This window comes from Rhinoderma darwinii, chromosome 1 (assembly GCF_050947455.1).
Source record: "Rhinoderma darwinii isolate aRhiDar2 chromosome 1, aRhiDar2.hap1, whole genome shotgun sequence".
NCBI classification, from domain to species: Eukaryota; Metazoa; Chordata; class Amphibia; order Anura; family Rhinodermatidae; genus Rhinoderma; species Rhinoderma darwinii.
The window spans coordinates 187,447,449-187,461,997 of record NC_134687.1 but is presented as its reverse complement, the minus strand read 5'-3'; the positions used below and the strand labels follow the sequence as shown (position 1 = coordinate 187,461,997).

The window sequence follows — 14,549 nt, the reverse complement described above, 5'->3', positions numbered from 1 at the left end:
TACACTCCTGGTTTGACTCGGCTTGTTCACTACTCTCCTGCTCTGCGTTTGGTACCTCGTACACTCCTGGTTTGACTCGACTCGTTCACCACTCTTGTTGCTCACGGTGTTGCCATGGGCAACTGCCCCTTTTCCCCTGCTTATGTGTACCCTTGTCTGTTTGTCTGTCGTACACTTATTGAGCGTAGGGACCGTCGCCCAGTTGTACCCCGTCGCCTAGGGCGGGTCGTTGCAAGTAGGCAGGGACTGAGTGGCGGGTAGATTAGGGCTCACTTGTCTGTTTCCGTACCCCCATCATTACACTGATATTGTGAAGTATTAAATAGGGGAGTGTAGTGTGAGGGTTAAAGATGTTAATGTTATAGATATGGGAGGAGTTCTGAGAAAGAATATAAGGAAGGCCTTTGGAGGGGAAATTCTTTTCACCTGAGGAGCCACAAGGAAGAGGTTTACAGAGAAGAAGTGACCACTTACCTCAAAATGTCCGATCTCTCGGAGGCCTAGCTGGGTAGAGTCAGGGAGCCTACACTTCGTTACAGTCACGGCGGGCTGGAAGAGCAGTTTCGGGGCTTGTTCTCAACCTCCTGTCTGGCTGAGTCTTGATTTAGCATGACAGGTCCAGCTCTACCAACAGAGTCCCAGTTGGGACCCTCCGCCCCCTCGTCTGCTCGACAGCTTGGACTGGCAATCCGGAGGATCGGGATGAATCCAGGACAACAGGTCCTGGTTGTCAGCAGGGTGTCTCCAAGAGCATCCCCACCCTCTGCTAATCATCGCCCAAATGCCCTGGATATGGCCTGCATATGAATGCAGTAAGAAGCGGGCTCAGCATTCAGATCCACAGTCAGCGAGAGTGGCTTTACCTTCACAGATAGCTGTGGGGCGATTAATTCAGACCGGAGGTACCTAGTCATGGGGAGCTACTCTGGTTTCCTTCTCACCGGAAGCGGGGGCTGAGCGGCCATATTGTATAAGACGCGTCAGGGCCCCGCTCTCTCCACCATGGATGAATCAACGTCCTGTCTAGCTGCTTCAAGAGGGCAGCTGAAGCTAGGCTCCATTGTCTCCAGTCCAAGGGCCTCCTCCTCTTCTGCTGCAGGTCAGGGGACCCTGGACTCTGTTACATTTGAAAACCATCACAATGTTGGACTGGGAACATCTGGATCTTCTAAGTTAATGGGCATTGGGACTCCTGCTAGTGGGATAATTTTTGCTTAGAAGGTATGCAGTTGTTTCTAAAAGGATTGCAGGATTTGTTTGCCTGTGGGGTTACGTGAGAAGGGGAATCCTCGGTGGGCGTTTGGAACAGCGTACTGTTAGGTGTGATATCGGATGTCGCAGTGGGTAGGCTAATGTTAGTGTCCTGGGCAGAGGCAGTGGAGTGGTTCACGTCTAGGCCACAGGATGAGGTGCAGAAGTGTACGTTTGTTTTGAGGGTACATTGGGGCCCACTTAAAGCAAAAGGTGAGGGCCGGGGCTCATACATTCCCCAACGGCGGCCTGGTCTTGCTGTCCATCCTGGCGGCCAGCATCTGCTGTGGGTATCTTCCCCTGTTTGCGGCTGTATGGATGAAATCTTGACCGGGTTAAACTGGACAAGAGTAAGATGGTCAAGGAAGAACGCCATCGCTACAGGTCTTTTTGCAATCTGGCTTTTTGCGTTTGCTGATCTAGCGAGTGTTATTGGCGAATAGGCTGCAAATACTTGTTTCGCCCTTTTCTGCTATTTGAACTCTACAAGGGAGGCCTATCGGGTGTATGGGGATAACGTGTCGCTTAAATAAGTCCAGTTTAGTCAAACGGATGGCAGTGCGCCCTTCAATTCAGTGGGATTATAAGGACATTATTCTTTGGATGCAGCTAATGGTGGCGTTGTGTAGGTCCGCCTCATATGCAGCTGTCGGTTCCGGGTCAGAATGTTGATAGCAGAGGGGCATTGTAAATTAATCTCCGACTGCCGTTACAAACATAGGTGTTCAGGTTGCAGTGGAGCCAACAGTCTCTCTCGTTTAAAAAATGTATTAGTAAATCGGGCGAAGTTGAAAAGAAGAGGACAGACTCCAGTGAGGATGGGAAGGATGCACCTGTATCCGAATAGGAGGACGGCAGTCTTACTACTTAGTGGTTTTACTGACAGTTTTGTTATTCCCTGTTTGTCTACCCCGCCAGTTGGTGCAAACCACAATCTGTTGTCGCCTGTGGCTAGATAGGTCATAATCACAGAGAAGCTTAGGAAAGAGGTTTCTTTGAGGCACATGGCCAGCCTGTTTGAGGAAGTTTCTCACACAGGTCTGCAGGGTTGGTGCTAAAAAAGGAGTCCAACTAATGTCATTTAATTCAGAACTTGTCGCATACGGTTGGCGAGTAGGCAAATAATAGAATCGATCCTGATCTTTATACGGTGTCGTATACAACGTTCAATACGGTGGTAGTCATGGCTTGGAAGTATGGGCGGGGCTTGCTTTAAGCTAAGACAGATATAGAGACTGCTTTCCGTTTACTGCCAGGTTATCCAGACAGTTTTAATTTTTTGGGGTGTTGCTGGCAGGGTCAGTATTTTGTGGATTGCTGTCTTCCAATGTGCTGCTCCATATCTTGTGCCTATTTCGAGACATACAGCAAATTTCTAGAATGGGTTGTTAATCAGGAGGCTCAGGTGTCATCTGTGTTACATTAATTGGATGGCTTCCTGTTTGTGGGCCCTCCAGACACGAGGGTGTTTGCTGCATTGTTGAAAAGGTGGTCTACTAGCTTCAACATTCCTTTGGCTCCGGATAAGATGGAAGGACCTGTTACGGTCGAGACATTTTTGGACATTGTCATTGATTTTGAGCGAATGGAATTCTGGCTTCCAGAAGACAAATAGGGGAAGTCACAATAGATCATGCATTGCGAATTTGGAAAATTCAACTGAAGGATCTGCAGCCTTTACTTGGGCAACTTTACTTAGTCTGCAGGAGCATGCCGATGGGATATGTAATTTGCAGGCGGTTGGCCATGGCGACAAAAGGTGTCAGTAGGCTCCATTATTTTATTTGCTTGCTAGCTCTGCCGTATAGAGGGATTTTCTGGTTCTGTACAATAGTAGGCTGGTATTTATGGATAATCTAGTGTGCAATGCGTTTCCAAAGCGGATTTGGAGTTATTCACCAATGCGTCAGGGCCCACCGTTTTTCAGGCATACTTCCAAGGTGAGTGGTGCGCTGGACGGTGGCCGGATTCCTGGTGGGAGGAAGGGTTGGTTTCGAACTTAGCATTATTGGAATTGTTTCCCATAATTGTAGCCACGTACATCTGGGTTGACCGCCTTCAGAATAGATGAGCATGGTTCCAATGTGATAATTTGGGTGTGGTTCAGGCGGTGAATGCATAAACACCTAATTCCCCTCCTGTGGTTCGCTTTTTGTGACATTTGGTCTTAGGAGGCTTGTATTGAATGCTCATTTTGTTGACATTCATATCCAGGGTGTGTGTAATTCTATAGCAGATTTTCATTCTTGCCTACAGTGGGACAGGTTTCGGGAGCTTGCTCCGCAAACAGACGCATGGGGGGTTATTTGTCCTGTGCGGCTTTGGAATCTGGTATAAGGGCTGTGGTGGCTTTGGTTAATCGGTTAGTAAATATGGCCACATGGGCAGAATATTAATGGATATAAATGGGAAGAGTTGATGGATGGAGACAGTGAGAGAGGGGCATGTATGCTGTATTACATTGGATGGACATATGGAGGGGGTGTCTTCATTAGGCATGACCTCTTGCTTTTTGGTTAAACTTTGGAAATTAGCGTGATGTGACAAAATATTTTATGGTCAGGCAGGCCATTAAAGGGTTTCCTTTGTTATTGCGGTTAGGTTTCGGTGCGTTTAGAATATCGGAATTGGTAGCGGGTAGACAGAAAAGGGTTGAGGGTATTTAGCATCTCAATATTTGTGTGGTCCAGTGTTGGAGTGTCGCCTTCGGGGCTCTAAGACTGACAAGTTCCGGAGAGGTCTTACCATAAGACTGGGGAAATTGCATGTGTCTGACATGTTCCGCAAATGTTGCTTTCGAGATTATGTAGCAGTGTATCCCATCGAGCAGGTTAAACTGTTGGTTCATGCTTATGGGCATTTTCTTTCTAAATTAAAATTTGTACAAGTGTTCCAGAAATGTTTGGATTTGTTGGGCTGGTGGGGGCAGGAATTTAGCTTGCACTCCTTCCAAACAGGCACAGTTACTGAGGCAGCGAGATGTGGTTTGGGTTCTGATATGGTGAAGCGGATTAAACGGCGGGAGTCAACACACTACAAGTTTTATGTGCGTCCTTATCTGATGGATGGTTTATTAGTCTGAAGGGTGTTTTATGTGCTGATGGTGGTTGTGTCACTGTGCTGTATTTGTTTAGGTGGCGAAAGTTGTTTGTTAGGTTTCTCTTTTAGTTTATGAAATGGAACTTGCCTGCTGTCCTACGATCCACTCCTTTGTATACTTAAGTGGAGTTAGGGCAGATGTTCCAAGATGTCGTCAATCTTAATGATATCAGGATCGACATTTGGGCTTTAGGTCTGCTGGAAGATATTTAGATGCCACTTTATTCGTGGCGGGACGATCATGTTCAAGGGGTCAAACATGATCGTCACGGTGTGGAGGAGAGGGGGTGTTTAGGCAGCGTGGAAGTAATTTTAAGTTATATGGAAATTTGAGACACGTTAACCCCAACCACTTGTGGTAATTTTGAGGCTTGAGTGGACCAATTAGCCACGATGGCTTTAAGTCCTGTGGGCAAGGTCCTCAGGAAGGGTTTCAGGTCTTCGAGATATTAAGTCTTCTTGTGCGAAACCTGGTGAGTACTGGAGTGATAATTGAGCAAAAAATACCTTCAAGACCCCTAAGCTGGTTAATGTTCTTTATAATGTTATTTTTAAGGTTATTATTACAATTGTGTTAGAATTTTGTAATTTGTTCTTAAAATCTATTATCAGTGTGTTTATTTATGGGTAAAATTAGTAGGCTCACAGAGCTAATCTGCTTTCCTAGACTAATGCTAAAATGGACAGTTTTGGGAGTAGCATGTTTAGGACGCTAAACCCCAACAGTATAACGACATGCTACAAGTTTAGTGCCCTAAAATCTAGTGACAGGTTCCCTTTAAAGAACAAGCAACACAAAAATATTACAGTAATTTTTTTGGGGGTAAATTTTCCGTTTTATATAGATAATAAAGGATAGGGATCAATGCAGACAGGGGAGAAATTATTCCCTAAAATCAGTGCTCCTTCTTAATTCTGCATCTGATAAAGCATTTTTTCTCAAAAACTCCCAGTATGCCTCCATACAAAATTGAAGGCCTGCGTAGGCACAGTAGGGTCATAGAAGTCTCTGGATGCCCTATTACAGTTACTATTTGGAGGTTGTACAAAGTCATTATATGGCCTTGTTCATGAGAATAAAGATTATGAAGGGTGAATCTCTTATTGCATATCTGTATATCTAGTTGTTATGCCATGAAAGTCTTCGGTATAAAAACTTTTTAATGTAGTCTATAAGGGCAACAATTTTGTTATATGTTTTGTAGTGTTGCATTTTATTATTTTTGGTCACATTTGTGTTATTTTATCCCTTGTTTTATTAAAAATGTTATCCTATTTCAGTAACAAGAAGCTGAGAACAGCACCAAACTATTTCATAATGAATTTAGCAGTCAGTGACCTGCTCATGTCAGCAACACAAGCACCAGTCTGTTTTCTGAACAGCTTCAACAGGCAGTGGATCCTTGGTGGAATGGGTAATAAAACTGCATTAACCTATTCGTATTCTGTGTTTATTAATTATAATTTACTGTTTGGGTTTGAATAGAGGTGAATGATTATAATAAGTTGCTTTTAAATCAAAGATCAATTCTACTCACAAATATTAAATGCATTAGACATGATCAGAATTACTTTGCTTGATTTCATGACTAACAAAACAAAATCCTTGATCCTGTATTCTGCACTTCAAGACTCATTTATTAGTTTCTGCCATTTGTTACGCATCTCTATCCTGTGGATAGGTGATGTTCGTGGATTCTGGGGATACCTCCTTAACTGTAACCATAGAAAAAATCATTGGAGATATTTTTTGTGCAAGGTTATAACGCATACATTTGTGAAGATTACAGAGTGCACAGTATATTTACTTGTTTTGCAAATAGGCTGATTCCGGTTCTGACAAAGGGAGGGGGCTTCCTTTGTCCTCTCTATGTCAGCTATTGCATTGGGATCTTCGGGTCTAAAGGGGGTTTTACCCCGGGGCGATTATCGGGCAGAACGCTCGTTGCCGATAATGGCCCTGTGTAAACAGGGCAGCGATCAGCAGATGAACGAGCAAACGCTCAATCATCTGCTGGTCGTATCATTTTAAAAAAGTGAAATATTATCGTTATTGGCAGCACATCTCCCTAAACAGGGATACGCTCTCCCAACATGATAATAGCGTATGGGGACGAGCAATCGGTGTTACGACCACTCGCCCCATCTATAGCTCCATGCGTCAGGCGCAAACGAGTGCCGATCAACGATGTCTCGTTGATTGGCGCTCGCTGCATCGGCCGATTATTGGCCGGTGTAAAAGGGCCTTAACAGCTTGATACTGGCAGCCTGGGGCCTAACAAAATTTTCCAGAGTGGTCCAATATTAGTTCCTGTTAGGGTATATTTTAGATATATTCTAACAGATGTCTGTTCTCTTTTTATGCGAAAAAAGAACAGATGTATATTCCCTTTTTGTAAGTGTTGCGGCCAAAGTCGCCGTGTAGCCCTAGCCTAACCCTAATACCGTTCAAATCTAAGTTGGTCAACATAGATTTGATTAGTATAAAGGAAGGGCTACACTGAGACTTTTTATAGTGCTACTTATTGATTTTAACTATTGAGCTACAGCTGCAGTCCAAATGAATGCATTGAGTTGCATGCAATCTTGTGGACTGCAGCTGTCACTCAATAGTTAAAATCAATCAGTAGCACTACAAAAAGTCTAGGTGTAGCCCTAGCCTTAGATTGTTAGAGGCACACAGGAGCCGCTGTCAGCTAAGCCGTCAGTCCAGCCAACTGGCGGATCCTATTAGATAATTTTAGTTATTCTTTAAAGGGTATTCCCAAAATAGGCATTCTTGGCATGTTCACAGGGCATGCCTTTAAAGTCTGAGAGGTGCAAGTCCCAACTCTGGGCCACTCACCTATCGGGAGTACTAGATCCACACTGCTTGCTCCGCTATTTTAACCCCTTCCCGACATCCGGCGTATATATACGGCGCACGCCGGGTGGGGGAACATGGAGCGGGCTCACGGGCTGAGTCCGCTCCATAGAGCGAGTGTGTCGGCAAGATTGGGGGGAGCCATTGGTTCACACGGCTGCCTGGGGGTCTGACGAAGTCCCCCAGGTCCGCCATCTTGGTACTCCTATGAAGCTCTGCCTCCGGCAGGGCTTCATAGGAGACTGTCAGAATCACGATATACTGCAATACATTAGTATTGCAGTATATTGTGCAAGCGATCTAACGATCGCTGGTTGAAGTCCCCTAGGGGGACTAATAAAAAATGTAAAAATGAGTTAAATAAAGTTTTTTTTTGTGTAAAAAAAAATAAAAATATTAAAAGTTCCAAAAACCCCCCTTTTCCCATTTTCCCCCTAGAGCATAGTAAAAAAATTAATAAATAAACATAATTGGCATCGCCGCGTCCGTAAAAGTCTGAACTATCACAATATATCATTATTTAATCCGCACGGTGAACGCCGTAAAAAAAATAAAATTGCAAACGCCAGAATCTCTATTTTTTGTTCACCTAATCTCCCACAAAAAATTAAATAAAAAGTGATCAAACTATCACATTTACACCAAAATGGTATTATTAAAAACTACAGCTTATCCCGCAAAAAATAAGCCCTTATACCACTTAATAGACGGAAAAATACATTACGGCTCTCGGAATTTGGCGAAACAAAATAAATTTTCTTTTTTACACTTAGGTTTTTAATTGTAAAAGTAGTAAAATATAGAAAAACCTACACATATTTGGTATCGGCGTAATCGTATTGACCCATAGAATAAAATGAATATGTTGTTTTAATTGTACAGTGAATTCCGTAAAAATGGCGCGCAAAAAACCATGGCGGAATCGCTGTTTTTTTTCATTTTCTACCCCACAAATAATTTTTTTCCCGATTCCTAGTACATTATACGGTAAAATAAATGGTGCTACGAAAAACTACAACTTGTCTCGCAAATATCAAGCCCTCATAGTACTATATCGACTGAAAAATAAAGGCGTTATGGCCTTTGGAAGGTGGGGAGGGAAAAACTAAAATGAAAATCTGAAAAAGGGCTGCGGCGTGAAAGGGTTAATAAACTTCAATCAAATGCATGGAGAATGCAACAGGTCACTTGGCCCCAATTTTCCCGATAAAGAAGAGTCTCAAACCTTTTAGGCATTTATCACATATCTTTTGGATAAGCCATAAATCCTTAAGTGGAGACTAGCCCTTTCGGTAATTAAGGAAAATGCCTTGAAAAAAGTTGGTGTTGTTGTTATTATGATCTTTCTTAGGTATCCCAACCTAAAACTGTTCATCATTTATTTTTATCATCATAATAATCATACAAATGTATGGAGAACATTAGAGGTGAAGGTAATAATGGGGAATTATATGTCTATTGTAGGATCTCCTTTGGTTGTCTGGTGTGGTTGTAGTTAGGAATATGTTGGTGTATGGCAATGATTATTTTGTTAGTGTGATGCCTTCATTTACCGACCATCTTTTGACGTCACTCCTTTCTTCTTTGGCAGCTTCTTGGATTACTGTTGGCACCCCAGCCAGCTGTCTACACCAAAAAGCTGCTTCTGGATGTGACGTCACAAAGATGGTGGAACACTGCACCAGATAGACCAAGGTGAATAATAAAGGTATGTTATCGTTATATTTGTGTTAATCTTAATTAAGATATATATATATATATATATATATATATATATATATATATATATATATATATAGTGTGACAACCTGGGGACCACTTAGCTCATAGGATCGCCATCACCCAGGTGAGATGGTTGACACATATAGAAAGTTCACTCCAACTCCTTGAATAAAAGATTTAAACCAGCCGCAGCTAGCTTTATTGTCTACACCACAGCAAGCAGTGTTACAACATAAAACATACAAAATAAACCCTAGGCCGTCCAGCCTCTAACTAACACATTCAGTGTCCCTCACTACGAGACACTGAGCCTTGTGCCCAATACCTCAAAACCTTCACAGCTTTACCTTACACGGTGGTGACTCTCACAGGCTAGCATGCCTGTCTTCCCCGGACTGAGAGCCCTGTGTGAACTGCACACACCTGAATTAAAGAGCCGTCTCAGGTGAAGCCTAACTAGGCTCATCAGACAGCCCAAGACATGGACTGTCTGTATGGAGTGGAAGCCCGCCCTTCTTCACACTCCAGCAAACCAGGCCCTATCTCGGGCTCTACACCGAAGCAACAGCAGAGAAAACCCTCTTCTGTACATGCTCCCTGATTGCTTAAAACCTGACAGTTTTTGCACTGTCCAGTTGCTGCACTACTACATACCCCCCCTTTTGATAAAGGCCGTAGGACTGATCACATTTCAACCTCCCTCCAGGGTCAAAGCTCCTACATTGGGACATAATTACACTTAGGGTCACTTCTACAGTAACAGTTTGATAATCACCCGTGGGTGTATTATACGGCTGCTCCAGCAGCTCTTCTATGTTGGCAAGCATGGCATTCTCATCCCTTGTAGGCACTACTAGCTTTTGCTGATCGCAGACGTATTTACATGTGTTGTGCCCTACATTCAGGGACCTTTCCGCATCCATGAAGTGGCTTTGGGTGTCACCCCTTGGCTTAGACACTGGCTCATTGTGTTCAGTAACACTCATCTCATGAGTTGTGGTATACCTTGTATCATCTACAACACCACTTTCAGATGCTATACTCCCCTCCATCTTGGAGTTTTGCGTCTCAGCACTTATACGCTCAGACTGTCCGTCCAGAGACAATTTTTCACCGCACTGATCAGACATCTCTGGGTTACTTCTATCAGACCCAGTAGTGGTAGTCTCTTCAGCAATGATAGGGCCCTCATCCTGCTTAGTGGTATAGCCCCGCTTGTTGCCCTTAGCAACCTGTCTTGTGTTACATGCAGCTTCCATGGCTAAAGCACACACTGTATCAGTATGGAAAGCAGCTCGGCATCCTTTGCTACCAGATATACTCACTGTGCTATATTTCTTATATGTAAGTTTTAGCTTTAAATTTGAAATATTTTCTTGTTTCTACTGCAGAATTACATAGCAAAATTATGTTTGCTATGTAATTCTTTTTCTTTTTTTTTTGCTGTTTAGAAGAAATACATAACATTTGAAATATTTATAGCTCAACAGAGGTATTCTGTCTGAAAACAGTGTAATATGTGTTCTTCTAGAGACCAGTGAGATCACCAAAGTCTAACCACAAGAAAACTTATTTACTTTTACATTGAATGTATTTTCTGTATCTGGGCAAACCTCCATGCCATGCTCACATGTTCAGAACAACAGGCACCATGAAGGACTGGCTAACACCCAAGCAGCATACACCGGTTGCTGGCGCCAATAATGTCTATTAATGAATTCAATTAATGATCTATTAACTAGAATCATATGACCTTTATAACATCTCATAGGAGTCTAACCAATAAGGTAATGTGTGCATGTAGCTCCTTAGCGGTATACACTGCAGTAATTGTCAACTGCGTATTGAATTTGAATTATTAGATCTGTCATGCCCCGAAATTCTGATATTGGTGGATCACTCAATATGCAATTACACAATTCCTAAAATTTTATCAACTTTAGCATATGCTGATATTTTCTTTTTTATTTACTTAATATTATAATATGTAGAAGTCATTTACGTGTGTATGCCGTTAGAATGTTTTATGTTACATTTATTCTGATTCTAATCATGTTTTCCTATTTTTTATTCTAGCCTGTAATGTATATGCATTCTGTGGGGCATTATTCGGCATAACCTCTATGATGACGTTACTCGCTATTGCTATTGATCGCTACCTAGTTATCACAAAACCATTACAATCTATACAATGGTCATCAAAAAAGCGGACAATGCAAGTAATTGCTCTCGTTTGGCTCTATTCCCTAATGTGGAGCATGGCACCGTTACTTGGTTGGAGTAAGTGCAATCACTTTGACATATTTTTGAGAATACATATGGAAATTAAATGATAGCTAAGAGACACTCAGACTGATTAACTGCATTGTATCAAGGATAAATCACTATCTTAGATTAAAAACAGATTTCATATTATGTAATATTGCTTAGGATTAAAGAACTAGAATTCTAAGACAATGCATTACTTTCAATGCCTTTCAGGTTTATTTTAGGATTATACATAATCTTATTTATGTTGTGTTATTTCGAGGAGCAAACAGTTGTAGAATCACTTTGTCAGTCTGATTCTAGGTGTTTTTTTTGCATCATGATTCAATTTATAATGCTATTTCAAAAGTTTTATTTGTGGTTTTACATAGGACTGCCAGTAAACCTACAGTATTATCTTTAATCATAATTATCAGGATGTATTAACAATACGCTGTCTAGTTCCGAAGGGTTTAAACTGGCCAAAAGGATTAGAATAAGGCTTCATCCATATGGGCATATTGCACATGTAATTACAGTATGTAATCCTGATGTAAGATCTAGACCCCCTATGGTTCTACTGAACCAGGGGTAGGACAAGCCCTGTTGGTGCCCAAGGCAGGGCTTAAGATTGCGCTCCACAACCCTTTGGTCCCTTAGGTTCAGTATCATAGCTGTCGCATGGACAGTCATTCATTTAATTGTCCTGTCTCGCTAAAGGGAAGCATTGATCCTCCGATTAGACTGATATTAGTCTGACTGATCTCAAATTGGGTCAAAATCTGTACATTGTTTGGCCAACAGTTAACCATACTCCTGAATGTACATGTCATATCAGTAGATGGTCTGCTGCTAGACTCCTCTGTCAATGTTTATTTCCAGGGGAATCTGTATGTGACAAGTAAAATTCAAACTGTGTCATACATTTTTTCTTCCAGAATAAGCAGACAGAGGATTAGATGACATATTGGTGCATGCTACATCTGCCTGAAGTTCTCAAAGCAAGATGTGTCAGCCATTGTTTAGAGATTATGTTAGTGTTCCAGTTGAGCGCATTGACTATATTAAATCTTTAAACTGATAATTCCATGAAATAAAGGTTAAAATAATTATTTGCATGAATACCCTATACAGTATTAGGAGGTCCACATTGTACATACTCATGTGATATTAGGCTACACATATATTTGCATCCTAGTATAAATAAAAATATGTTTTTGCAAATTTTTGAAAATATTATTACATACAATATTATATGTTTTGGAACTATTATTATGTGTTTGTACACCACAGGATTGTCTACTGTGACTACATATAGGCCATTTACAAATGTATACTTTTTTACCAGTATAATGATAATATATGAATAAAATACATGGACGGTTAAAATCTATAGGCATGACGGAAACAGCTAAGCACTTTGTTTGGCATTTTTCCGTCACTCCCATGAATGGAGCGGCAGCAGACATGCTTGACTGCTTCCCAATTGAAAAACTTCTCAAGGCAGCAGTCAAGCTGTGGGGATGAGGACACCAGTTTAAGCAATCAGTGCGAGTCCCAGTGGTCGGACCACCACTGATCTAACATTTATCACTTATACAGTGGAAAAGTTTGTAGCTGGAATACACATTTAAGAGTTGTATGATGATAGAGTTCCAGGCTTTGTGACTGCAAACTGTAGCTTTCGTATAATGAAAGATTTTCCTAAACTCTGCAAAAGCTTTAGGAACCAAAGTTAAAGGGGTTATTCGGGGAAATAAAATTGATGGCCTATCTTCAGGATAGGTCATCAATATCTGATCGGTGTGGATCCAACTCTCGGCAACCCTGCTGAACAACTGATTGAAGAGGCCATAGCGCTCCGGGAAGCAAGGCTTCCCCTTCATTTCTTCACTTCACACAGTTTAGCCAGAGGCGTAGCTAGGTTCTCCAGCACCCGGGGCAAAGATTCAGTTTGGCGCCCCCCCCCCTAACCTCTTTCCCGACATCTATTCCCCCTCGCCATGTTTGTTTTCTCTACCAATCGACGTGTCATTTCTCTTCCACATTTCTTTTTATGTAACATTTTACAAGCAATATAGTTCTATACACAACACCAATATAGTGCTCAGTACATAAATACAGCCCCAGAACCAAGCTCAATACATATATACAGCACCAGCACAAATACAGCTCAATTTAGTGCAACCCCTGACGTATAGGTTCACACTAAATTGTTTCCAGCTCCCAGCATGGCCCGAACAATGGTAAGGATATGCTGGGAGATGCTGTTTCACAAAAAATAAATCATATCATAATCATACCACCCATAATCTCCCTGCAGATCATACAGTGACTACAGTGCTGATTAGGGGCAGAATGAACATTTACATTAAGTGACTCACCAGTGACGTCTCAGATTCTAGTTATTTTTCTCCATCCAGTCCAGACCTCTATGATGACTTCTCCCGGTCACAGCCCATTACTGCAGTTTGCCGCTCAGATGTCTTCAGCTTCTCACTTTTCCTACATTTCTACACCTATAAACAAAGATAAAGTTCTCATTATACCACATACTATGCCCCTAAATATAATAGCGCCATACACTGCACCTCTAATTATAATAGGACCATACACCGTGTCCCACACACACACACTGTGCCCCCTGTAGATAGTGCCTGCCATAGAGCCCCCTGTAGATAGTGACCCCATATAGCCCACCCCTGTATAGTGTCCCACATATAGCTCCCCCTATAGTGCTCTACTGATAGCCCACCCCTGTATATAGTCCCCCTGTAGTTATAGCCCACCCCTGTATATAGTGCTCCACGTATAGCCCAACCCTGTATATAGCCCCCCTGTAGATATAGCCCACCCCTGTATATAGTGCTCCACAGATAGCCCACCCCTGTATATAGTGCTCCACGTATAGCCCACCCCTGTATATTGCCCCCCTGTAGATATAGCCCACCCCTGTATATAGTGCTCCGCAGATAGCCCACCCCTGTATATAGAGCCCTGTAGATATAGCCCACCCCTGTATATAGTGCTCCACAGATAGCCCACCCCAGTATATAGCCCCCTCTGTAGATAGAGCCCCATCATAGAAAAAGCCCCCCCTGGTAGATAAAGCCCCCCCATAGGTAAAGCCACCCCTGTAGATAAAGCCACCACTGTAGAATTACACACACTTTTTTATTACGATAAAATAACAAACTATTAAAAATCACCTTAATCCCATTTCCACGCCGTCCGACAGCATAGGAGACCTGCTCTCTTCTGCGCAGGTCTCCTGGGGTTGAACGCTTCCCTGTCAATCAGCGCCTTTCAACGACGCAAGCGGCGCAAAGTATTGCGCCGCTTCACTCGTAGAAAGGCGCTGAATGGC

At 42.4% G+C, this 14,549-nt stretch overlaps 1 protein-coding gene across 1 annotated transcript in view; it reads left to right on the top strand.

The window, feature by feature from the left end:
* LOC142738656 (melanopsin-B-like) overlaps positions 1-14,549 on the top strand; it is a 192,772-nt gene that overhangs the window by 123,298 nt on the left and 54,925 nt on the right. Inside the window, exons 3-4 of the mRNA XM_075849771.1 lie at positions 5,632-5,765; positions 11,012-11,215. Coding sequence (XP_075705886.1) covers positions 5,632-5,765; positions 11,012-11,215 — 338 coding nt within the window. The remainder of the gene's footprint in view (positions 1-5,631; positions 5,766-11,011; positions 11,216-14,549) is intronic.